This window comes from Heliconius melpomene, chromosome 9 (assembly GCF_056956725.1).
Source record: "Heliconius melpomene rosina isolate 202511_hmr_F chromosome 9, ASM5695672v1, whole genome shotgun sequence".
In the NCBI taxonomy this organism is placed as follows: domain Eukaryota; kingdom Metazoa; phylum Arthropoda; class Insecta; order Lepidoptera; family Nymphalidae; genus Heliconius; species Heliconius melpomene.
The window spans coordinates 7935346-7962003 of NC_140397.1; the positions used below are offsets into that span (position 1 = coordinate 7935346).

The following is a 26658-nucleotide window of genomic DNA, read 5'->3' on the forward strand; positions in this document are numbered from 1 at the left end:
TACGCAGAGCAAAGATTAACTTAGCACGCCTTTATACATTTGTTATCGTCTTTATTTTATTTTTTTAGTTTAATGAGATAAAAAATGTTAAAAAGAATTTCGATATTATTTTCTTAAAAGTATATCTTAGCCCTAAAACTATAGTAGTGTTCAAACTTAAAACATGAATTCCGGCGTTAAATATAAAAGTAGGATATAGATCAAACATAAAAACCCTTTATTAAAAACTTATTGATTTATTTTTATTTACAAATAACATTTGAATTTTTTTTAATTCAATACATTCCACAAAAGATAAAACTTCTACTTAATTCTAAAGAATATACAAAAAATTATACATAAGTAATTGTATCCACAAAAATCCGTGTTTCTGAATCTTAAAATTTTTTCACCAATAAATGTGGACTTATAAAGTCAAAAGTTTTCCTAAAATTATGTACTTATTTATAATTGTGTATTTTGATCGCTACAAATTTTACTAGATATTCGTAAACAAATCCAGGAACCAATACTGATTATCACAGATAATAATACAAAAAAGGAACATGTACCACCGATGAGATAAGGGAAAATTTGGTTGTGTAAGTGACATCTTCCAGCCTCGTACCAACCACAAGTGGCCACTGTGAAAATACAAAACAAAAGATATAATAAAAATTAATACTAAGAAATGTACAAAAACATTACGGTTTTTTTTTCTCCTTGCACTTTTTTTACTATCATAGCATAAAGAATGAATTTTATCATTTAGAAATTAGAATGCAATCATATAAAAAAATATAAAAAAGAAAATGTATATATGAATTTGTTAAAAAGACCACCCTGCATAGACAGCCAATAGAGAGAAAAAAATAAAGAGAGAGAGAAATTATTACAAAAAGAAATTACCTCGTATCCCAAAGAAAATTAAATTTCCACACACAAAAGTAATCAATGCTACCATCGACCACGATAGTCCCATTACAACAGATTTATCCCGCTTATCCACAACTCGTAGAAGCAGCATGCCTTGAGCTTGGAAAGCCAATACTGTAAATATAAATAAATAAATAACATAATTAATAGACTTTATTTATTATGATTTGTAAGGTATTCAGTGTATAATTGATTGTAACAAGGCTTTGGTTAATTATACATTTAATATATATTTGGTTAAAACAATATTACGTATAACTACATAAACAAATCTGTATCACACTTTGCTATCTTTTGACAAGCTGGCTATCTCTCATAGAAACCAAGAGACGATAAATAAATTAAGAAGAAACAGAATATGAAACCAAAACCCAGAGCAAACCGTAACAAATTAAATCTTCGATTCTTCTGTTGTATAAAGAAGTGTAAAGAAATATTTTAAAAAACTCAAAAAAAAGAGCAGAGAAAAAGGGCACGGATAAGTAATGTCCGTGGTGTTTGTTTTATTTAATAATAATAGAAAATAACACACCCATGAGCAATAAATGGCCAACTCCAAGTGATGATCAAAATTTTTTTTCTGTCAACACTAGGGATTATTGCGTAAGAAAAAGTAATAAAAGAAAAAAGCTTACTCGTAAATGTAACTATGATGAAGAACAACATCGAATGAAGATAATAGGTGGGTTTGCATACAACGTCGCTGCATGCGCCATCAAGAACTCTTCCATGACTGCAGGTACAGTTGGAGTACGTGCTGAAATGTAATAAAATAATGTTTTTTTACAAGTTTTTTTGGCGGAGTGTTCACTAGGTTACTAGGTTGTCTATGTCTACTCCGCTTTGTGTGGGATAGAGCGTAAAACTGCATTTCTTAGCCTAGGTATTGAAAAGAAGTGGTCAGAGAAATACGATCAGGTACTATTGGTTTTTGAGCAATAATAGTGATTGAAGAAAATAATTTAAAAAAACTAATTTCGACTAATTTTTTTATAAAAATGTTAAATCTAATCTAGTAATTAGATACGTACAGAATACCATTTATAGATTCCGAATCCCTGCATCCAGCTTGACATGGAGATATATAAGTAACCATTTCGTCCACAGCGCACACTGGTTGAAACTTATTCCAGAGCTCGTTACAGCTAAAAATAAATTAGTACAAGTTTTACATAACAATAAAACTTGTATTATTGTGGAGAGACGATGCACAGCATCTGTGAGAGGGCGCTGTATACTTCCCTTTGATTATCCAATGATTTACACTTCCGGTTGCTGTTTTCGACCAATCAGCGATTCGCCGGAAGTCACGTGGTCCCAGGTGGTAGGGCGCCGAGACGTTGTAAAGGCGACACTACGGTTCTTACCTCATAGCAGATTCTCACCAGGAGCCTTAAAATGATGCTGTGCATCGTCTCTCCACAATAATACAAGTTTTATTGTTATGTAAAACTTGTACTATTATTTGGGATGTGACGATGCACAGCATCTGTGAGAGACGTGTTTATAACTCCTGGTGACCACGCACGACGCTATGTGATCTAAATCAGAATGATTGTATAAATTGATTCTGATACATTCAGATAAATTGATCTGTAAAAACACAAAAAACACGAGTAACATTGTTTTATTTATAAGCAATTTGAGAAACAAAGAATTGTAAATTGCTTAATTTTTTTTTTTAATTCAATTAATAATCGCTCTGCCAGAAGCGGAGCCAAAATAATTAACTTCAATTATTAGACTTACTTATAATCTGCATACAAACAAATTTTGAAAGATATTTCGCAACTCGCTGATAAGCACGAGTAGGAAAGGAAGCTTCTATAACTGTCTAAATAATAAGCTAGATGTTCTCACTTTTGATATTGATATAATAACCTATTTATATAAGTATCGATTATTATTCATGAAGCCCTTGCTTAGCCTCACCTCTAAATAAGACAACAAAATTGTTACCTTTTGTAGCCCGTTTCCGGTGGTCTAGCTAGTTTCTTAATGTAGAACCTAGAAAAACATTTTTCTTAGGATGACACCACCGTCTCTAGAGCGTAATTTTCAATAGGTCTCACCTGTTTCACCAAAATATTTCTAATCGAAATATGATGTTAGAAGAACGAGCAAGATCAAAATGCCAATGAAAATGTCGTCCGGTCTATTGGAAACTATCTCCGGCTCAGACAGCAGGTCATAGATAGAACCGGCAACCGACTCCACGCTTCCTAACATCTATAATAAATTTATAGTAAGCAGAGACGCGTTCTAGAGTGGAGACCACGCCTCGCCAAGCGTAATAATGTAGGACGTCCTTCCGCCAGGTGGGGCGACGATATTCGTAAAGTGGCGGGCAACGACTGGATGCGAAGAGTTGAAGATCGAGCTCAGTGGCGTGCCATTGGACAGGCCCACGTCCAGCAGCGGACGAGGACCGGCTGATGATGATGATGAAGTAGTTACCAGAGTTAACTTTACCTTGTAATTGAAGATATTAGTACCATATATTAATAACACAAGAGCATTTAATAGAATGCTCTACAAAATACTATGTACTTAGCCCAATAATATGTTCCAATTCAGAATTAAACTGGTCAAACCTTTGAACGCCTTTGTAAAATTTAAGACTTGATACCATCATCACACACTTTGAGTATTAACTTCATAAAAGCATCAATGAATGCTCACCAGAACTGCAACCAGTCCGACCATTCATGAATATCCTATCTGCTACTTATTTATTTATTTGTTTATATATACTTTATTGCACAAAATTACAAATAAACAATGTACAAAAGGCGGGCTTAACGCTAAAAGCATTCTCTCCTAGCCAACCTTGTCATGTGGGATCATAAGTATGCAGGTACTTAGGTACAGTTTTGAAGAAAACTGGACTTGACATACGACGTGTTAGAAAATGTGAGTATATAAGCTCATTAGTTTTTCAACCAAAATTTAGGCCGACTAATGATTATATCATTCTTCAAAGTGTAATAAAGTTATAAGTAATTGATACTACTATACATTTACATATCAAATTATCAATTTTATAATATTTCAATTATCGCTTAGCTGTATTTTAGAACTACAATAGTCCACTCTCTGAAATTCGCTTTTAGAAGCAACTTTACAGTTTCAAAATTTATACCATTTAAATACAGATGTACTCAATTTAAACGTCCGATTTTCCCCGGACTTAATGAGTTGCGACTACGTGTACACCTCGCTAGCCAGGTTCAGTTTAGGCAAAACTCATGGCAATATGCGGCGGAATACCTACGTTACGCACGTAGCAATCGCCAAAGTATATATGTAGACATTATATAACAAGACTGTTGACAGTAATAATTAGCACAATTACCTTACACAGCCCTCATGTTCCATAAAGACGATTATTTTCATTAGCTTTCCCCAGCTTTGGAACCCAAGTTACAAAAACGAATTACACTTCTTGATAGTCTTTTTGCAATATTATTGTGTATCATACTTTATGGTATCCAACAACTTAGTAATAAAAGGTTGTCTGTAATTCTCGCATTTCATATTTTATCCTATCTGACAACTTCAGTAATAAAAGGTCGTAATACAATACAATTCACTGCTTGATAGGCCCAACTGGCGACTTTTATAATACTTATGTGGACTTGAACCGACTGTTTTAGTCGGTTTCTAATTTAGTTTTAGACGCATTGCTTCTTTTTATCCATTACTTAACAATTCATATATCAAACTTTTTTTTTTTTTGTTCTTTTTTGATAAACCTTTCATTATCTATTAGAAAATTTCCTATTGGTTTGCTTTGTCGAACGCGAGTCGAACTGTTTTCTATCCTTGCTTTCTCGAACCGCTTGAAAATTCTTATTGGATAAAGCCAGAGATGATATGGAGAATGCTCATTATTAAATCGAAAAGAGTTTTCAGAGCCCCCAAACCATCTACACCCGTCTCCGATATACCCAGAGGCAGGCTCCGTATTTCTCAACACAATGTATACAGAAAGATACGGTTACATTTAAATAAAGTTATTAACAGTCGTGCAATACCCTTGTACTAAGTTCTGGACTTGTGTTACCCGTCGGCGGATTCTCACTCCATACTACCGATATCCGGTATGCACCGATACTTGACAATTGCTAATGTATAATTAAATGTGCTAGAGTTTTATACTCAACTCATGCTTCTCAATTTCTTTGATGCATGTACGGTTGACGAAGGTCTAACTGCTTCAAATAATCTTGGAAAAGGATTATTGGTGGTATGGAGGTAAATGGCTAGATGCATTCCCGCGATTAAACCGGGAAGGGCCTACGGAGCCCAAACCATCAGCCACTGCCTCCGATACGCTCAGAGGCAGCCTCCTTATAACTACCCCCCTCCCGTACAATTGAGAGCATTTCTAATTAAAATAGTACCGAGCTTTTTTAAATTCTAATGGACAGACAAATGCACTTTAAATAATTGGACATACCTTATGTAATAGCCCGAGTCCACCTTAAGGCAACTAAGATAAGGTGACTGGCTAGATCTTTGCCGAAGATGCCATACAGAAGATCCCGTGATTGCTAAATACTATGACGCCCATTGCTAAATGTTATGACGTTCATAGCGATGGCAGTAACCACGAAAAAGCAGCAAATCCACAATTGCTTTATCCTCACTCCTCCAGGGTTGAGAAAATAAACCTCCGATATTCCGTGTTTGAAACACTTTTCCTGCCAGGCTTTGAAATTGTCTTCGAATCCTTGTGTCTAATTCTTCCGAGTATTCGCTTGCAATTGTCAAAAGAAGCCAAAAGAAACTCCCACGCAGATTTATCCATTGTTGTTCGTTAACTCGCTTAGGATACGCTCCCAGCGAATATAACATTTCAACAAAGTTAGTAATTAACTTATTACAAATAAATAAAAAAGATTATCTAAAAATAGACAGACTTTTTATATATGTCGGAGAATGAGGTGGTTGGGACCGGAGCTTGTTCCGATCCCACTTCTGATTGTCATCGATCGGTGTCACGTCAGAGTGACAGGCAACGCCATCTGGTTTTAACAACTGGCAACTATTAAATAATCCGCTTCCCTGATATATATGATGAGAAAAGATTTTTTTTTTTTTTTTCTTTATATATTTGATAACTCGCTCAGGATACGCTCCTAACAAATTTATCGCATTTAAACGAAGGTAGTATATTAATAGATAGTATACAACTAAGTAAACTCGGTGAAAATCGATTTATTTAGTAAACTCCGTTTACATCGCATGATACTATGCCGAGAACGTCTCCAAGAGCGTTAAACAAGCGATGAGTCCTCTTGCTTTGTGCAATGCCCGTTAGCTGAATAAAATTGGGCCACAACTGCTAAAAATCTGAGACATATACCTAACCTTATTGTAGGTTATAACACAGCCGTGTTCGGTGAAGCTCAGAATCCACTACTGTATTGGTATATATAATATAATAATAACCAAGCAATAGAACAGTATTACATGCATGTAGATACTTGTTAAACAAGAGGTTCAAATGACTCACCCGTTGTCCATTTTTGTACCTTTGAATTTCACAAAAGAAAATTCTCTGACGAGGATGTACATCTTTGCTGGAGGCCTTCCATGAGTAGGCCCGATATAGAAATCCGGGTCACGACGTGAAGAAATTCCACCTCCAACACTACACTTACCACAGCACTTTCACTTTTAAACGATGTTACTCTATTGGGAAATAACGACGCTATGAGGTAAGAACCGTAGTGTCGCCTTTACAACGTCTCGGCGCCCTACCACCTGGGACCACGTGACTTCCGGCGAATCGCTGATTGGTCGAAAACAGCAACCGGAAGTGTAAATCATTGGATAATCAAAGGGAAGTATACAGCGCCCTCTCACAGATGCTGTGCATCGTCACATCCCAAATAATAAAACATTATTGAAAATTAAAACATTGTTTTTTAGCGTTACGCTGTATCCCACACAGAGCAGAGTAGATAGAGCAAACTTAGTGTTAAAGCACTCCGTACACCACTTTCCGCGCAACTTTCGAGATATACTTAACGTAAATATTGGGTGACGCAACTTAACACCAATGTTTGTCTTGTTTTGGTAACAAGATAAGGTAGTTATAAAAATATTAAATAATTCAGCACACATTCACTTCACAAACACCGCAACCTGTCGCGTTTACAGCCACACGACGGGTTTTAGTAACCTTATAAAAATATAACAAAAAACATTACAGTTTAATTGAAAAAATTTAACATACTTGCAACCCAAGCTACATTCAGGTTGTCCATAGAAGCTCCTGCCGAGGCCTACGACTTCGCCCTTATCACAACGTGGCACAGTCGTTATCACTATATACAGGACTAATGTTAATATACTCATTATCGTAGCCTGTTTTATGGCCTTTAAATTGCAAAACTCTGCCAGGACAGGCGCTGAGAATTTAATACCAGCAAACTGAAAAAAATATAGCAAATCAATAAAAAATTACTGGCGAAACTCAACGCCGCGGTTTGTCTTGTTACTAAAGCTAGGAATAGAAAATAATTAATTCCTCTGAGTGGCAATCGAACCCGCAACCGTCGCTTTTAAAGTTATTGCTACTTCACGATGGCTAATATCGTTCTTATGATGGAAGAAATATTTTTTTAATTATTTAATCATTTGAACTAATTTACAGTGGTGATGATGTTGATGATGATGTTTTTTTTTTAATTCATTTCTTTTATTACGGCGCTCCGAGCGTGCCAGTGATTTTTTTTAAGCAGACTAGACAAATATCTTTTGAATTATATTTTGTGAAGTCAAACATACATAATCAACAGCGAATTTTTAAAATTATTAAAATTTAGTTTCAGGTAGATTCTTAATGGGAACGGAGTGTCTTAAAACTAGGTTACCAGATTGGCTCTGCCTACCCCGCTTAAAACTTTAAATTTTATTAATTAATTTACCCAATACGTTGGTTTCTTGAGCTTATATTTAAAAAAATATATCGCAATTTTTTAAATTTAAAAAAATATATTTAATGGCATTTTGTGTGAATTTTGTGAAATGTATTAAAAAAAAATAACTTACCACTACAGTGACAATTAAAAATAGATACTGTAATAAATCTGTATAATTAACGGTTGAATTATTTTTACGAAGCATGTTGAACCTTATCTGAAAAACGAAAACAATAATAAATTTAAAATTGGTTATATGTAAATATCGTCTCTAATCAAAAAAATACAAAATCTCTGATGTTGTATTATTCTACGAGATATTATGTATCGATAGATATCTATAGATATACAGGTATCTATAGATTTTTGAACAAGAAAATGTACCGAATTTTATTTTAAAAATAATCATTTTAGATAAATTAATAGTTATAAAGCCTTTTATAAGACAAAAAATAAGAATATATAAAAGTAAATTAGAATTACATATAAAATGTTAGTAGTACGCAAATACAACCTTTTTACTTAACTAGTGATCATTCATAGGCAACATTAAGTATAAACCTTTTTTTTTATTAAGAAAAACAACTTCACAAAAGTATATTAATTGTAAGTAATCTGTGTAGAAGACCATGGACATATCTTTATTGTTACTTATAAACAGAGGTGAATTCTTTACTGATATAGAATTAGTATAGTGACTTTTTTTGCTTTTATTTTATTATTGGTATACTTACTCATTTTACTTAATAATAATTTTATTTATTACTACTTCCTGTATATTACAATCAGCCTGTAATAATGTTTGTTTTAACCAAGAAATATTTTTTTGGACACGCATCTTCACCAGCATTACCAGATTTTCCGATTTTGGCAGGACGTCCTGATCTTTAGCCCAAAATTTAAATATCAAAACCGGGACAGGCATGATACCGCTTTTCGTGAATTATTCCATGAACTTTGATATTTTAATGTTTTTCAATTACTTAATTTTTTTTATAAGTTACTAACAATTTCAGAGACCCTGTTTACCTCCGAGACAAAATCTGGCAACGCTGATCTCCATCGTCCCTCAATTAGCATAAACATTGAAGATTATGACACCTTACCATAATGATATCTATTTCGTTATATCCATATCCCCACAACGCAGCCGCCAAGAGTCCCATGGCAAACATCTGTGACATCGCTACTGAATTATATATTACTCTCCCTATGCTTAACACAAAACCTGCAACAAGATTAATTTTTAATTTTCTATCTCTCTCAACTGAACGCTGTATGCCTGTATCTCGCATAGAGCAGTATGGGCTAAGGGAATCTAGTGTCAAGACACTCCGTTCTCCTCTTTCCGCCGAAAGTGGAGAATGGTAATCCTTCAGTGACCTTGTATTAGGTAATACTAATTACAATTCAATAAAATATGTACATTAACTTGATTAATATGTATTTATTTATGTTAACTCTGTTTTTTTTTAAGTGGAATGTAATTTCTTTTGTGAAATAAATAAACTCTTTAACCACTACTATATATGAGGCCAGTCGTGGCGCAGGGGCACAAATGTGTGACTGTACACGCGTCGGGGTGTGGGTTCAATCCCCACTCAAGGCAATGGAATATTTATTTAAATGTATATTTTCATTTTTTCCCTCTGGCGTTGAGGCAAAGCGCGGCGTTGATTCCGCCAGTCAACACGCGATACCTCCAAAATTTGGCGAACTTTCCTGCTGCGTGCGGGATGCAGCGTGAAGCTGACAATTCAATATATTAAGTTTCAAAAATAAATAGGTACTAAATAATGATTAATCTTTTCTCAAAAGATTGAACATTATTTACCGTAAAAATTTGACTTACTTCTATCCTCGTGAGGTAAAGCATATTTTTGTTCTCCATCAACTTCGGGCGCAACTTTAGGCATAACAAAAACTAGTTGCACAGCATTTAGAAAGAAACCTAGTACAAAGAATGTCGTTTGTAGCGTTAAATTCGTCTCCACCAATCCGGTCATTATTCTTTCACCAATTACCAGTGGAACTACTCTATATACAAGAATTATACCTGTAAAAGGCAAATGATCAGTGTTATTTTGCGTCCATGGGGTAGTAAAGTAATTATATAAGATTAATGTTAGTACATTGAATTATGAAAAAAAGTCATGATTTTTAACAAAAATAAAACCGGCTTCTTCAATTTCAACCGGATCGCAAAATCAGAAATTTAAACTTTTTTAACATTCATTAAACAACCCTTGAAGTACCTACATTCTTTCCAATAAAAAAAGAATCATCCGAATCGGTTGTCAGCATATTGAGTTATTCGTCATTCATCTCTACAACTACTGAACCGATTTTAATAACACTTAAAGTATTTACTAAGTTGGAATATATTTAATTCAAATATACAGGGTGGAAGAGAGTTGGGCAGACCCTGGCAATAGCCGGGATTAATGCCAGGAGGAAGATACAGGGTGGAAGAGGCAGCGCTTCTTTTATTGAAACTGCATATAGGGTAATATATTTCAAACTCACACCTAAGAAATTAATCAAGGTACCTCAACAGTTTGGACGTAGGATTTTTTTTTCATTTCACGATTTTTATCCATACCTGTATTTCGTGTGACGCACACATACGTGTGCGACGTTTCCGATTTGACAGGTAAGTGTGTGCGTGCCTATGTTATACTTTACAAATGGCGTTTTATTTTAAAACGATAATTTTATTATTTATTTTGTTTGAAAAAATAACTTTTTCATTTTTGGGAATTATTTTTTTTCCGAATTATATTAGGCTTTTATAGAGTAGTTAAAACTGTGGTTTCATTTAAAGTGGTGCTGACAATTCCACCCTGTATATCAAAGGATGACATTATACCAAATAATATCTAATTATTTCTAATATGTCATGAAAAATAGACATTCATTTTTATACTCAGTTAAAAGATAACTAAAATAATATTCTTACCATAGTGCAAGCTTGCCCTTGCAGGTGCATATTCATCGCTATAAGCAACTCCATGACACCAACAGCCAACACGGCATATAACGAAGAACACCGACGTACAGATCAGCATCACAAGACGGGTTGCGGAACGGGCGGTCACTCCTTCATATCCGATATCGATGGTGTTTTCATTTGTAAGGTTACAAAATTCTGAAATATATATATATATATTATCATCACGCTGCATCCTGCGCATAGCAGAGTAGGCAGAGGGAACCTAGGAACTTCTGTTCCTGTTCCCCAATGTACGAGTATACAAATAAACAAATAAAGTATGTAAGAAAAATTAAAAATAATTATCATATTTGAAGAACTTTTATTGCTAAATTTTTATTAATTTTAAAATTTCAATCCGCAACAATTATTAATTTAAATCTATTAGAAAAATGTACTGTATAAATTATGTAATTAGTACGATTAGTAAATACGTATCTAATGTATTAAATCTAAGTCAAAATTGATGGGCCTGTCGGTGATTTTTAATTTCGATATTTTATAAAAACTAAGCGGTTTGCTTTATACTTTCTTTTTCCGCAATTGTGTAATAATTTTTGTTTAAACAAAATTTTAGTACCTTACATATTATATACTAAACTTACTAGAATCCATTTTCCCCTCCACATTTGGCATGAAGAACCAGGACAAGCAACACAACAAAACAGCCGACGTGTAGGTGATTAGCGTTGATTTCCTTCTTCGAAAACCCCACCAGGCAATAAAAGGGGCAATGAGAGCTTCAAACACTGACAACGCTAAGATTAGAATATCTGGAAATATATTTAATAGCAGATTTTTATTTAATACATTCAAGCAAGTCTAAGTATCGTTGTGGATTCAGTTCCAGCTCGAGGAATTGAAATATTAATAATTTCATTTTCTCGCTCTGGTAACGAGGTAAGCGCGGTGTTGATTCCGCCACTCAACACGTAATACCTCTAGAATTCAGTGGAAACTTGGAAACGGAAACGTTTTAATGAGAACGACGTGTCTTAACACTAGGTTCCCAGGTTCCCTTTGCCAACCCTGCTGTGTGCGGGATACAGCGTGAAGCTGAAAAAGAATTAAAACATACCTGTCGTATAATTCGGTAGTTCACCAACTTCTATGTCCTGCTTAAGTAATTTGTAGACGCAGACCTCTCCTAATGTCGTTGTTATAGTGCTGCCTATCAAAATGCCTCGCATACTTTCGGGTTTAAACGTCTTCTTGTTGAACCATGACGATACCTTTTGTTTGGCTGGAAAAAATGACATAAATCAACGTTAAAATTTCAAATTATTACACTAGGCTCCCTCTGTCCACTCTGCTATGCGGGACAACCGGTGGTTATAAAAAAATATATAAATGCATAAAAAACTTAAATTATTTAAGGCCTATAAGTTAAAAAATATATTTACCGTTAGTGCAATCCCACCGTTTAATCATCTTGTCAGGATAAAATATTTTTAAAAAATAACTAAGTGAACCTCAACTTTGCTGACAACTGTTCATTTGACCTATTACACCTATTAATTGATTGAGCCTGTAACAAAAAAAATAATATATAGATATTTGTTTAGGTACATAACGATCACCTATATATAGTCTATTCATTTGGGCTTGAGAAAAGATGGCAGGCATTCTGCACCACGACAACCCTTAACATAAAGACACTTCAGAAAAAAGTTAAAGGATATCTCTCATCATCTAATTATATGTGTTTTAAATTATGGACATTTGCTTCGCGTGTTTTACTTCATGCTTTGAATATAATGCTTTGAACGTTTTACTTTAACAAATACTTATATCTAACGAAAAAAAAAACCACTCCTAAAGTAGAATCACATTTTTTTATTATGATTCACTGACAGCTCTTAATCTCTCAGTTGAGCGGGTGAGTCGGATTTGAAGACCCAAAATGCACTGTTCCTGGATAACACAAAAACTAATTCAAATCTGGCTGAGTGGCAGATACACGAAGAATAATCATAGATAATGATTTGGAGAGTTAGCTCTTATACTATTTACTAATAATTTAACTGTACTCGAGTACTAGACTACTACACTAGTTTAAGTGGGCGACGCCGCGTTTAGGTCGCTAGTTAAATAATATTTTAATGAAGGTGTCAAGCTTTGAGTAAATTTGACACGCTTTTATAGTGGAACTCTTCAGAGGTTACTAGACTTTTTAAAAAATATATTAGAAATGTTATAAAAAAAAACACCTCTCAAAAGTAAACTAATAAAGCTAACATACCTACTTGAAACGGCTGAACACATTTTCGTGAATCATCGCTAAGATAAACTTGATGAAATCACCACTCAAACAAAAAATATAATAAATAATAATAATAAAATAGCTTATTTATTCCACAAAATATACATGTTGCTTACATTACAAAATTTACTTAACTAACTAATACTATTTACATATATTATTTATTTTATTTTTAATGTGTATATTTGTCTATTTTTAATTCTTAATTGTGTTTGTTTTTAATTCCTTATTATTATAATTTCTTTCTGTTTAAATTATGTGGGGGTCCTCCGGGTAAAAGCCTCCTCCAAAGAATTCCATTTTATTCTGTCGTTTGCCGTAAACATCCACGCATTTCCTGCATGTGGTTCTCTTGCCATGTGGTCCTTTCCATTTTGTGACATTGATTGTCCAACGGTCATCGGCAAACCTCGCCACGTGGCCATTTTAGAGATTTAGCAAAATGCAAGGCATCTTTCACTTTTGTTATTTTTCGAATTTTTGTATTTCTTATTCTATCTCGCAGTTTCATATTCATACAACTTCTCTCCATAGCCCTCTGAGTTGTCTGAATTTTACATCTTGCCTTGTGGTCGTATGTCCAAGTTTGGCAGCCATATGTAAGACTAGGCAAAATTGTTGTGTCTAAAACTAGCTTTTTTAATCTTGTTGGTAGTTTTGATTCGAAAACCTCTTTTTGAGCCCAGTACTTTTTCCATGTAATAGCTACTCTCCTATTAATTTCTTGTATATTCCGGTCTGATCTAAATGAGATCTGTTTTCCAAGGTAAACGTAGCTCTCTACGTATTCGAACGGCACGTCATACTAGTACTGGAGACATCTCACTATTAGTCATAACTTTGCTTTCATCTAGGTTCATTTCCAGGCCTACGCGAGCACTAGCAGATTGAAGTTCGTTAATCATTTCATTGAGCTTATTTGAAGACTCAGAGAACAAGACGATGTCGTCCGCAAAGCGTAGGTGGCTTAGATGTTCTCCACTTACATTGACGCCTTGGCCTGACCATGCTAAGTCTTCCATTATGTTTTGCAGAACTGCTATAAATAATTTCGGCGAAATGGGGTCGCCTTGTCTGACTCCTCGGTTAATGTTAATTCTAGTACCCACTCTATCTAGCCTGATTTTGCTAGTGTAATTTATGTATATATTTTTGATAATATTTATATATTTAGCATTTACATTTTGTTTGCTTAATTCTTCCCAGATGCTAGAGTGTGAAATAGAGTCAAAAGCTTTCTTAAAATCAATAAAAGCTAGGTAGAGAGGTTTATTGTACTCGACATACTTTTCGATGACTTGATCTACGGTATGAATGTGATCTGCAGTACTAAATCCGCTTCGAAAACCCGCTTGTTCCCTCGGTTGGCATGAATCTAACTGTGGAGTTATTCTTTTTAATAAACAAGATGCGAAAAGCTTATATAGGCAAGACATGAGACTTATCGGGCGGTAATTTCCTATATCTTTAGGATCACCCTTTTTATAAAGTAGGATAACTTCTGATTCTGTCCATTGCTGCGGTACAATTTCCTCTACTAGAATTTTATTAAATAAAATTGTAAGTGGTGTTAGTAGTAGAGTTTTACCGTGCTTGATACATTCGTTGCTTAAATTATCCGGCCCTGGGCTCTTGTCTGGTTTTAAATTTTCTATTTGATTTTTAACTTCTGTCTCCGTAAACCTTTGAATGTTCATTGTTGTCTTTGGTATGTCTTGTTGTTTGTTTTTCGTTAAATCTGAAGTAGAATTGTAAAGGTTTGCGTAGAAGTCTCTAGCTATGTTTACAATGTCACTCCGTGATGTACATATTGAAGATTCCCTCTGTAGAGACGGAATCCATTTTTTTGAACTATCTAGTTCTTTATATGCCTTTTTAGTAGATCTCGATTTTTCTAGCCATTTTTCCAGTTTAAGTAATCTATGATTATCATAGCATATTTTTATTTCTTTATTCGTTTGCTTGTATAGGTTTTTTAGATCTTCTTTTTCCTTTTTAGTAAGTTTACCTTTGTTTTGTAGTCTGCATCGTTTAATCATTAATTGAATTGCTTTTTCCGATAGAATTGGAACTTTAGTTGATGTTTTCTTGTTTCTCAAGCTTGTTAATATGGAATTTTCTATTTTCTTATAGTATTCGGTGACTGTTTACGATTAGATTAGGTATCAATTTGCTTAATTTTCTTATGTATATTTCCAGCTCCTCTGGAGTTTTTAGTAAGTTTTTAGGGCTGGTGAAGTTCTTTCTGCTCTTTTTTCTCCTACTTAGACAAAGAGTCGCTCTCAAAAGTCTATGATCCGTGCCAAAGGAAAAGGAATTCAGCACTTCGTAGTTGGAGAATAACTTAGGTTTAGATGTTGTTATATAATCGATTTCTTTTTTTGTGTTTTTGTCAGGTGAAATCCAGGTCCATCTTCTATTGGCTTTTAATTTAAACATTGTATTAACTATTTTCAGATTTTGTTCGGACACGTACTGAATTAATCTTTCCTCTCTCTTGCTTCTGTTTCCGAAACCATGGAAACCCGCTACTTTATTCTCGCAGTTATTTGGTTTGCCGACCTGAGCGTTAAAGTCGTCCATAGCTATTACGTAATGTGTTGAGATCATGTCGTGAGCTTTTTCCAAGTCTTTATAGAATATATCTAAATCTTCTTGTGTAGAACATTCAGTTGGTGCGTATGCCTGTATAATTGCGAAGTGTAAGTTCTCTAGGTTTATTTCTAATATACAAACTCTTTCAGATATACCAGAAAAGCGAATTATATTATCTTTGTATTTTCTTTTGATTAGAAAACCCACTCCATATAGACCCTAAGTTTGCCCTATGTAGTACATAATGTAGTCTTCATCTTCTATTATATTTTCGCCCAGCCGACGTACCTCGCTTAAGCCCAAAATGTCGTGTCTTATGTTGCGGAGCGCTGTTTTTAATTCTAATAGTTTTTCGGGTGTAGACAATGATCTCACATTTAGGGTACAAATATTTATTTTATTTTTATTTCCTGAACGATTTTTCTTTGGAGGGTTGTGGTCTGTTGCTCCCGTGGTGACCAGCCATGTTGGGAGAATTGGTGGTGAGGGGTGGGGTGTTCATTGCTATTTCGTTATTGTTGAACTTCTCGAGTCTTGAGGTGTCGCTGTTATTTTTCTAGGAGCAAACTGCAGAGTGGGTTGTCTTAAGATATGTTTCTCCATGTTTTTTGTTTTATTAATTTTTGTAGGGTTACCTTTTCCCTTTTCTGCGTTGTGTTTTGTTGCTTCTGGTGATACTGATAGAGCTCTTTTCTTTTTGTCGCTATTTTGCTTCCCGTTTTGTTGATCTCTGTCCGTTAGAATTATAATTTTATTATACTTTATTATAGCCAACCTGCCCTGTTCTCTTTCTTTCTCCACTTCTTTTTGGTGCTCCCTACGCTTATTCAAAATATCAAGTGGAAAGTATTCTTTAATATAGTACGGAGTTGGTTCTAGCTTTTTCTTATTTTTCTGTATTTTTAGTTTTAGCCCCATTGTGGTTAGCGTTATAATAATAGGTCTCACTTTTTCACCCTTTTTACCAAGTCTTCTCGTGCTTTCGATGAAGCTACTGTCGCACTTGATATTTATTGTGTTATTTATTATATCAAGAACTTTTTCCTCTAAATCCTAATAATTCTTTTCAGTCTCGGCGACTCCAAATATAAGTAAAGTCCTCTGGCTCTGATTCCTCTCTAAGTCGTGTATTTTTCTAGCCTGAATTTCTATTTTTTGTTCCAATATTTCATTTTTAGTTTCTAGATATGCAAATTTTTAGTTAATATTTTTGTTAATAGCCTCTTTGATGATTTCTTGTATGTTGTGCATCTCTGTTTTTTGCTGCCTCATTTCTTGTTGCATTTCTTTTAGTAGATTTTTTATTTCTTCCATCTAACTCGATTATACGTGATATCAACTAAATATTTTGTTTAGAAATTTACGCTCCCTTGAGCTGAATAGTGGTACTATTATATTGTGTTTCTGTCCAGTCCTCAATAGATGGCGCTAAACAATTGATTGGTTAAAATAGTATTTTTGCGATGACCTACAATTTGTTCAAAATAGTATAAACACATATATTTCACTTGTTTTCTTAGTTCTTTTATCACGTTACTTAATAAATTGTCCACAATGGGTCTTTATATAAATCGAATGTCTTGAATACAAAACACTATGAAACAAACTTGAAATCGGTGACCGTTACGATGAGATCCGGATTTAAACGTTTTTTATAAGTCTTTCACTGTTTTTAACGCAAACTTCATATGATCTCGGTAATTTGGAACACTTTATACTGTTTTTACGTGAAACTAGGCAATATTCACAGGAAAAAACTATTATTTAGCACGACTAACGACGGAACAGATGTTAACAGTGGCACTGTGGCGCCCTCACTCCAAATAAAAAATAAAAAACATCTCTCAAACAAAAAATAATCTAAATTAAAATCGGTTTATATATTTAGTAGCTACGATCGACAGACCATATCCCTGTGAGTTCGTAGAGGATTACAATATCTACGATTATTATACATATAAATCTATACTTATAATAAAACCATAAGAGGGTCGGTGTCTGTACTTGGAAGATATTTAAAAAAAAAATATTGGGAACCTTTATTAATGAAATAGTACCCAAAACAATGATCTTTAAAATTTTTGTCTGTTTGTCTGTGCGTTTGTAATCGCTAATCTCAGAATTGGCTTAACCGATATAGATGCGGTTTTCACAATTGATTCTGGCAAGCTTCCGAAAACATATAGGGTTTATTTTATTACACTCGGTTCATAAATCAAAAAAATATGTCAACTGTTTTACTGAATTGACTGAATCTTTAGTTTTCAATTTCTTTATTAATATTTTTATTTCAAGCGGGCGTAGCCCCGCACGGGCCGGGCCTACTAGCTAAAAAATATATACAATAATATGATGTCAGTTGGTGATAAAATTTGCCATGATAAAGTATGACAGATATTACCGGAACTGAAAGACACGTGAATAATATATATATCCTGTATATATAAGTCGGAAAAGGTTTGGACGGTATCCTGCGATCACAGACCACACCAGTGACCTCCCGCCACTTAGCCCAGGCAACGCTTATCCGACCATGGAGATCGTGATCGATACCTCCAGACTCGTGCATGACGGATCTAAGATACCTGAACTTAAAACAGAGTAATATTTGTAGTTTTAGGACTTGAAAAATCACCACAGGGTGTCGGTTCTTCCGATATTTTTTTAAATCAATATAATATGAAAAATACATGACACAGATTTTTTTTTATATTTTTCTCATAACTGTCACGATTTGGTCTATCACCTGTTTTCGTTTTATCGTTGACTCCTGGGACATCTACTATATATATAAGCATCTCAAGTGGCCTTCATCATCTCAAGATAATTTTTAGTAGTGAAAATCAGACATATTTATATGTACATACTGTGTGGGCCCGGACGCGGCTACGCCCGCGAAAATATAAGCCTAAATAATTAAAATAAGTAAAAAAATAATAATAAGTGGAGATTTATTATTAGAAAAAATATCTGAGTAACCGAAATCAACAAACAAAAGAAGTGAAAGTAACTAAAGGAAATTCTTAATATTAGAAAAAGTACCTAAAGTTTGCCGTGCGCTCGTACTAAACATTTTTCTATATTAAATAATTATTAATTTTTGCGAACAATATTAAATAAAATCACAAATGATTAAAATTACGATATTTTAAGTGTATAACATCGGTATAGATAACCGAACTGAGATAAATTAATTATAAGCAGCAAATAATTAAATAAAAATTAACAGTAATTTGAAAATATATAAAAATTTACAAAACCATCAAAGTCATCTGCCCGTTCGCGTCAGACATACTATACCACTCGTAGGCTAGCTCATTTGGAATCAGTGACATCTCCTTATAGTAGGGGCGGCGAAGAGGGGACTTTGTGGAGTCATTCGAGCGCATCAGATTAAGATACTGGGGATTCCTTGTACTCGGTTACGTACTTCCACCAAATATGAGCTTCATATGTATAGCCGCGCGTCTAGGATAAAGGATCAGATTAGTAAAAAAAAATTGATCATCGGACATTCTCGAGCGCATCAGATTAAGGTAAGGTAAGTTAGTTACATGCTAAATCGTGTATATTCCACTAATCTGACAATTTGAGAGTGACGCAAAGATGGGGGAGGGCTCCAAAGTTGTAAAAAAAAAAAGTTTTCTGGACATTCTCGAGCGCGGCTAATTTTATTTTTATTTTGGAGGGAATCATTCAAGGATTACGAAAAATATATAATCTGACAAATTCCGCAAGCCGAAGTAATAGAAATTGATCGATAAAGTTCGATGTACCAAAGAATTGCATATATTCCTCTCACCATATTTCTATTCCTATCTCCCTTTTTCTTTTTTTTTATTAGTCCCTAACTGATCAATAAAGATGATAATTTAAAAAAATACTTGAAAAAGTATTTTTTTTTGTAGTTTTCTTTCATAAATACAAGTATTCTATTTCAAACATACATTCTTTTAGTTACATTCTATTTTTTGAGCTTTTCTATTGATTACGTTCAATGAATAAAAAAATTGAGGCCAGTCGTGGCGCAGGGGCACAGAGTGTGACTGTAAAACCGACTGGTTGTGGGTTCAATCTCCATTCCAGGAGATGAAATATTTATTGAAATTTATATTTCCATTTCTTCGCTCTGGTGTCGAGGCAAAACAGTGACGTTAAGTGCTGCTACTCAACACTCAATGCCTTCAAAATTTGGCAGAAAGTGGGGAACAGAGTGTCTTAACGTTAGGTTCCCTCTGCCTACCCTGCTGTGTACGGGATACAACATAAAGCTGACTTGTTTCTTGTATTGGCTTAAAAAAATGTTAATAATTGTCAGATTAAGCAAGTCCCTTCAGATAATCGTCTACTTATAATAAATCTATATTTGTTTGTAATTAATCTGTATTTTAAGCCGACTTTCAAAACAAGGAGGACGTTCTCAATGAATTATTTTCGATTCGATATTCGATTCATTTCTTCGATTAATTATTTTGGATTCGATTTCAATATTGGATTATTCGATTCGGATATTTTTTGTAATATTATAAATCCTTACCGAAATCAATAATTGGACATTTTAAAAAAATAAATAAATTATTTATTGACATCAACACATTTGACTGTCAGTCAATTCTGTTTATTAAATTAATGGTCATGTAGTTCAAGCGGGCGAAGCCGCGGGGGGACCGCTAGATAGATAATATACTCGTACTTGTTTAATATAAAAAATGTTACAGTTTACAGTTTTTTTTCTCTATAAAGACCATTTAACATATTTTATACATCACCCTTAGGCCTCAGCACGATGAATATTATGAAAACTGACCACTGACCACTGACCACTGCCTATATGTTTTCTTTAATTTAACAAATATATAAATAAATATAGTTTTCCAAGAATGCAACTTACACATAAAAATATCTAAAAGTAGCTATTAAAATATGCAAGTTTTGCAAGTGCAAAAAGCAAGTATGTTTGTGAAACTGGTTATAGGAAGTGTGAGTACCACGTTTTATACATAAAAATAGATACGCGTAGAATACGCGCTTACTTTTGATAACAGTGTTTATTTATGTATGTATAAACAATAAGGCAGGCAGCAGTAAACGCGACAGGTTCAAATCAGGGTACGATTCCCGTCCGATTAACAAAATATTTATTATTTTCAATTATCCAATTAATAATAAATTAAAAGCAAAATATATTTTTTAGAAAAAGCTATTATTTAAACGCTCTAAAAAGGAGAAAATAAAAGTTTACTTTTAAATTTAAACTATCAACTCATAACCTCATACACATTTTATATGATTACAAAAGCTTGTCAGTTAGCTAAAATAAAAAAAACACCGAGTCTTCAAAACAATTTATCAAAGTTTGTGGGCATGTGCACTTATTTTGTATGAAATTACCTATAAATATAAGTTTATTTTATTTTATTTCTGTGAAATATCTATAAATTTTGACTTTTCAGATTTTAACTTTGTTTGTATTTTAGTTTCTTACATCCTGCCAAATTCCATAACTTTAGATCTAGGGGAAGTACTCTATGGGTTTTGGTTACGCGGCGCATTTCATATAAAATGCAGCAAAATCGATGCATAAATGCTTGTATTTTTTGATTAAAGATTTTTATTATAGTATTTCAAATTCAAATTCAAAATATTCTTTATTCAAGTAGACTATTATAAGCACTTTTGAATCGTCGAATAAACATACAAACAAAAAAGCTACCACCGGTTCGGAAGGCAGTTCTGCTGAGAAGAGCAAGAAACTCAACAGTTGCTCTTTTTAAAGTCAATGGTATATTTTACTATTACATTAGCTGGCAGCTGTCCTGCCTGACATTCAATAGACATTAATTCCATACATGTTTATCCTCTAAATATTCTGGAATAGTGTAATACGCTTTACTTTTTTTGTTAGTATTATTTTTAAAGATACTTTAAATTTTGATAGTGGCAAACTCAGAATACACTGCGGAATTTTATTACATACCCATAAAAGATTCATCAACTTTTTGGCAGCGAAAACTTAATAAGCTTATCTTTATTTCTCGTTCCTATCGTATTTCAGACAAATATATTTTTGATTACAGTATTTTTTGATTACTTGACGGATTGCTTCCTCGTGACCTCGAGATAAATGCTCTTGACAGACAGACTGACAACGAAGGGATCCTAAAAGCCTTCTGTTTTTTAACTTTTGAAGTACAGAATTCTAAAAAAAAAATAGTACGCCCTTCTAAGATGGAAGAATATTTAAGCTTTCGTCGCTTTGGTGATGAAGAGACTCAAGCTGCGACATTAAATCAATTATAGGTATAATACTAAGGGGCGCGCACCGAACCTCAATTTTGATTCGCTGCGCTCGCAAAATCTCGGTACAGTTCCCTTGTTGAGTTAAGCGAGAAATTATTTTTTTAATTCTTAGAATTTTTTTTCGCCTAAAACCATCTATGTGGTCCTATATACAGGGTGTCCCAAGAGTCAACGATAAGACGAAAACAGGTGATAGACCAAGTCGTGACAGCTATGAGAAAAATATAAAAAAAAATTTTTATCATGTATTTTTCATACCTATTATATTGATTTTAAAAAATATCGGAAAAACCGACATCCTGTGATGATTTTTCAAGTCCTAAGACTACAAATATTACTCTTCTTCCTTTTTTTTTCTGTAATGTAATCATGAGTAATCCTTCTGTGAATTACAATGGGTCAGCCCCTAAATCGGAAAAGTTCAGGTACCTTGGATCCGTCATGTACTAGTCTGGAGGCATCGATCACGATCGGCTTGGCCGGATAAGCGTTGCCTGGGCTAAGTGGCGGGAGATCACTGGTGTGGTCTGTGATCGCAGAATACCATCCAAAACGCTACCTGAAATTTTTCGACTTAGGGGCTGGCCCAGGACTTATAAGGATAGTGCTCGAGTCAAGACAAGAAAGATGTGTCCGCTTTGATTATACCAAATGTTGGCGATACCAAACCCTTCCAGATTTACCAGTGGTTCACCAGGGCTCAGCTCTTGACCGGTTCTTATTTACCGTAACGCCTTGTCTTACATCCAAGAACAGTGTCCATGGCCGATGACAACACTCATTGAAAAGGTTCTCTTCAATGAGTGCTTTTTTCTTTAGAGTTGAATTTGCGGCAGCGTAAAGTGAATCTCGGGAGGTTCATAAGAACCAACCAACCAATCACCACCGGGTAAATTGGAGACTGTGCTAAGTATTAAATTTACTCCAGGTTGAACAGGAAAATAAAACCAAAAAATTCCACAGTATTTTAAAACAAGTGACACATTTGCGAAAGATTAGGTAATCTACCTTGTTTAAAACAATTGATAAGGAATCTTTCTTGCATACTGAAGCAGTTAGTTGCCTGAGATGAATATCTTAAGATGAGATAAATTATTTAAGTGCTCTCTGAACCAATATACTATCATGTTTTCCTTGTTATGATTTTTATGACACATTTGCCTCCTTATTGATAACATTTTTAAAGTGTTATTCCACATTTAAGAAAGAATATTATTTGTTTAGAAACGTGAGGCTGTCGTGGCGCAGCGGCACGTGGTGGGTGTGACGGTAACGCGACGGTTGTGGGTTCGATCCCCACTCGAATAAGTGAAATATTAATTTACGTCTATTATTTCCTTTTTATAGTAAACTTAGGCCAAGGTTGAGAGAATAACCGTGTACTTTTGATTATGCGGCAAATTTCATATAGAATTCAGCAAAAACAATTAATAAACACTCGTTTTTTATTGTGTTGAGACAGAAGATAAATTTTATCTGTGTTCCAAGGTGTGTTCAACTTGATACCTTCTTTCCTCACAGGCAGTCACAGAGTGCTTGCATTTCTTCAGGGACAGTACCCTCTTCCCTATCCAGTCGGAGTCGCTGTAAAGCCAATAGGGCTAACAGCATTTCCCTCAATTTGGAAAAAAGAAATGATACCTCCACGCGATCTCGAGGTAAATGGTCTTGACAGACAGAGACCACAGTGATTCTATAAGAGTTGCATTTGACCTTTTGATGTAAGTAACCTTAAAAATTCCGAGGTTTGAACTCGTAACCTTTGTTATACAAAGGTTACGAGTTTTACGAAATGAATTTTATACTTTGATCTCCTATACATAATCGCCTAATGTTAAATTACTCCATTATCCGATTTCTGCCCGTTTAATCATTTTTCGAGATGGTTGTATTTTTTGTATGTGTCAAATATTTCAATACTCATACCTTCTCCTTCTAAGTCCAGGGCAAGTGTATATCAAATCTTATTTAAACATTATCTCATTATCTAGATATTTACGTATACGAGTACATGTGTACTTTTAGTTGATCCTTTGTTATTTGCTGTTATGATTATTTCTTAATCTTATTTTGTGTATAATATTACTGATAGCTTGATGATTCAACATTTCTAAGATAGGAATGGGTGGGAGTAAGGGAGTAGCACTTGTTCATCTCCGATTCAAAATAAACAATTGTAAAAGAACCAGTAACAATACGTAATAAACTCTACGGCCTCTTAAACTGCTATACAGTATGTTACTGCTATTTATTTTGTATATATACATATAATTTTATGTATAAAAATAATATTTTTATTTATTTATTTATATTTTATTAGGGAAACAAATAGAAATATAACATTCACAAACATTACAGATTTAAAAAATAGCACACAATCCAATTAAGTTTCCACATAAAAAAATTACAGACACAACACATGATAAAAAATATAATTAAAAAGTTACATTAAAATAATAATAATAATAATTCAATTATTCCAATTTCAATATATGTATATATTTGTATAAATTAAAATCAGACACATTACAAATGTACATTATAAAGTAAACAAAATATATATTAATTAATCACAATTACAGCATTTCATTAGTATCTTCTTTAAATCATAAACATCATCAATTTTAAAAATATCAACATTGGCAAACAATTTATCATAACTGGTGCAGGCTCTATTGACAAAGATATTTTGTGCATACTGGCTTCTATTAACGGGTGTATTAAATAGTAATAATAAATTCTTTACTTCTTTACTAAAAATAACACAGGTACAATATTTAAGAAGCTCGATAATGACTGCATTAGTGAGAACTGTGTTACAGCCATTATCGCCCACCTCAAAAGGACAAAATAGTAACATAGTTCCATACTATCTTATTTAAAGTAAGGGCATGGAAGGTTAAAATAAACAGTATAAACAAAGGTAGTTGATTGTGTTTGTGTGTGAGTTTGTGTGCGTGTGTGCATGAATGTGCGTGTATGTATGAGTATATGCGAGTGTGGTGTGAAAATGTGCAAGATCGTGAGCTTGAATGCCACCGTAAGCTATGAGCTGAAATTTCTTGCAGCTCACAGCTTACAGCTCCCGTCTGATGAAGTTTTCAGTATCCTCGTAGGTTAAGCCCATTAGCCACTGCGTAACTATTAGTTTACATTTCTTTGGATGTAATGGATAAATGTTCACTAATTTATTGACTTTATTGTACAGAGAACATGCAAAGTAACAGTAGTGTCTTCTGGCTACCTCCACCCTACAATAATCAATGGTACATACTCTGTCTTTCCTACGTTTATTGGGGTTGATTTTATAAAGTAATTCAGAGTGCTTTCTAAAGATTACATTTAATAAATAAAGTTTTCTAACTTGTTAGAATTTTATTTGTAATAAGCTTTACTTGTTAGAATTTTTTTCACAGATATTTTAAATTTTGGTAGTGGCAAACTAAGAATACACTGCGGAATTTTATTATATACACGTATACTCAGACCCATAAAGGATTTATTAACTTTTTGGAGGCGAAAACTTGGTGTAACAAGCTTATCTTTATTTCTCGTTTCTATCGTATGACGAATAGATAACTATTACCTTTGTCCTTGGCTCGTTATCACCCATCGTTCACTGTAGAAACCGTTTAAAATTATTAAATTAATAATAACCGACTTCCAAGCGAGTACAAATACCGTGTTTATATAAATTTGACAGATGTCAATTTGGTACAATATGTCAATGTCAATTTTGATTGTCAAATGTAAAATTTTTTGATTCACTTAATAATTTAATAACGCCTAATTAATTTCCTTCGTGTGTTTTCCATACAACGTGACATTGGCGAAATGAATTGTGCTCAACTGGCACGCTCGAAACGCCATATATCAAGAATTCAATTTAATTCAACGCCTAATTAATGTTTGTGTACTTTTGTTACCGTATTTATTTTAGTTTAATGAGATAAAAAATGTATAAAAGCACTGTACTACAATATATATTTTTAAATTATATATTAATCCCTAAAAGTATTATATACTAGTGTAAAAGTGTTCTAAACTTGAATTATGAATTCCGGCATCCTATATATCTTATAAAACAAAGTCGCTTTTCGTGTCTGTCTGTTGTTTCTAACTCTTCTTCTTCTAAACAACCCAACGGATTTTGTTGCGGTTTTCACCATTAGGTCGAGTATTTTTCGTAGAAGGTTTATATATAGTTTATTATTTGTACATTCTTATGTAAATTAACATAAATACGATAAATATGAATAAAGTCCTACCCGTTGAGACACTTTCGCGCATGGGCTGCTTTAATGGTAAGTACTACATGAAAAAAATGTACTGGAGTATTGTTCCTCTTAAAAAGATCTACAAAAAAATCCGCGAGAGCATATTTTTATCTTTTAAGGATAACGTGTAGTGATCATTTTTCTATCTAAAAATTGTAATTTCAATATATTTTTTATTGTGAGGGATATTTTTCCATAATGGTATTAATACTTAACCTTTAAAATACTTTATTAATTTTCTACGTTAAACGAAGATAAAATTTGCTTTTTACACTATTTCGAAATTGCGAATAGTTTTAGAGAAAAACGCATTTAATTGTTGACACCACCCGCCGTTGACACATCAGCTGTATGTTACTCAAGTTTCACTTATTCCTTACT

General features: G+C 33.6%; 2 protein-coding genes across 4 annotated transcripts; both read right to left on the reverse strand.

The window, feature by feature from the left end:
* Positions 1-265: 265 nt before the first annotated feature.
* LOC146536435 (uncharacterized) lies at positions 266-20667 on the reverse strand. Of its 3 annotated transcripts, none has more exons than XM_085190238.1 (13): positions 20592-20667; positions 12246-12370; positions 11921-12085; positions 11448-11615; positions 10810-10998; positions 9703-9906; positions 8957-9078; positions 7981-8067; positions 7163-7359; positions 1947-2060; positions 1551-1672; positions 889-1029; positions 266-623 (listed from the first exon to the last, which is right to left on the reverse strand). In XM_085190238.1, the coding sequence occupies exons 2-13, from the start codon at positions 12271-12273 to the stop codon at positions 445-447; spliced, it is 1716 nt and encodes a 571-aa protein (XP_085046364.1). In that variant the 5' UTR covers positions 12274-12370; positions 20592-20667; the 3' UTR covers positions 266-444. The 3 variants fall into 3 exon arrangements, with proteins under 3 accessions (XP_085046364.1, XP_085046365.1, XP_085046363.1); XM_085190239.1 differs by lacking the exon at positions 20592-20667 and adding an exon at positions 17308-17508; XM_085190237.1 differs by lacking the exon at positions 20592-20667 and adding an exon at positions 17173-17508.
* LOC146536436 (uncharacterized) lies at positions 15696-17162 on the reverse strand. The gene has a single exon (XM_085190240.1). It carries the CDS (start codon positions 16616-16618, stop codon positions 16205-16207), a length of 414 nt encoding a protein of 137 aa, XP_085046366.1. The 5' UTR covers positions 16619-17162; the 3' UTR covers positions 15696-16204.
* Positions 20668-26658: the final 5991 nt, after the last annotated feature.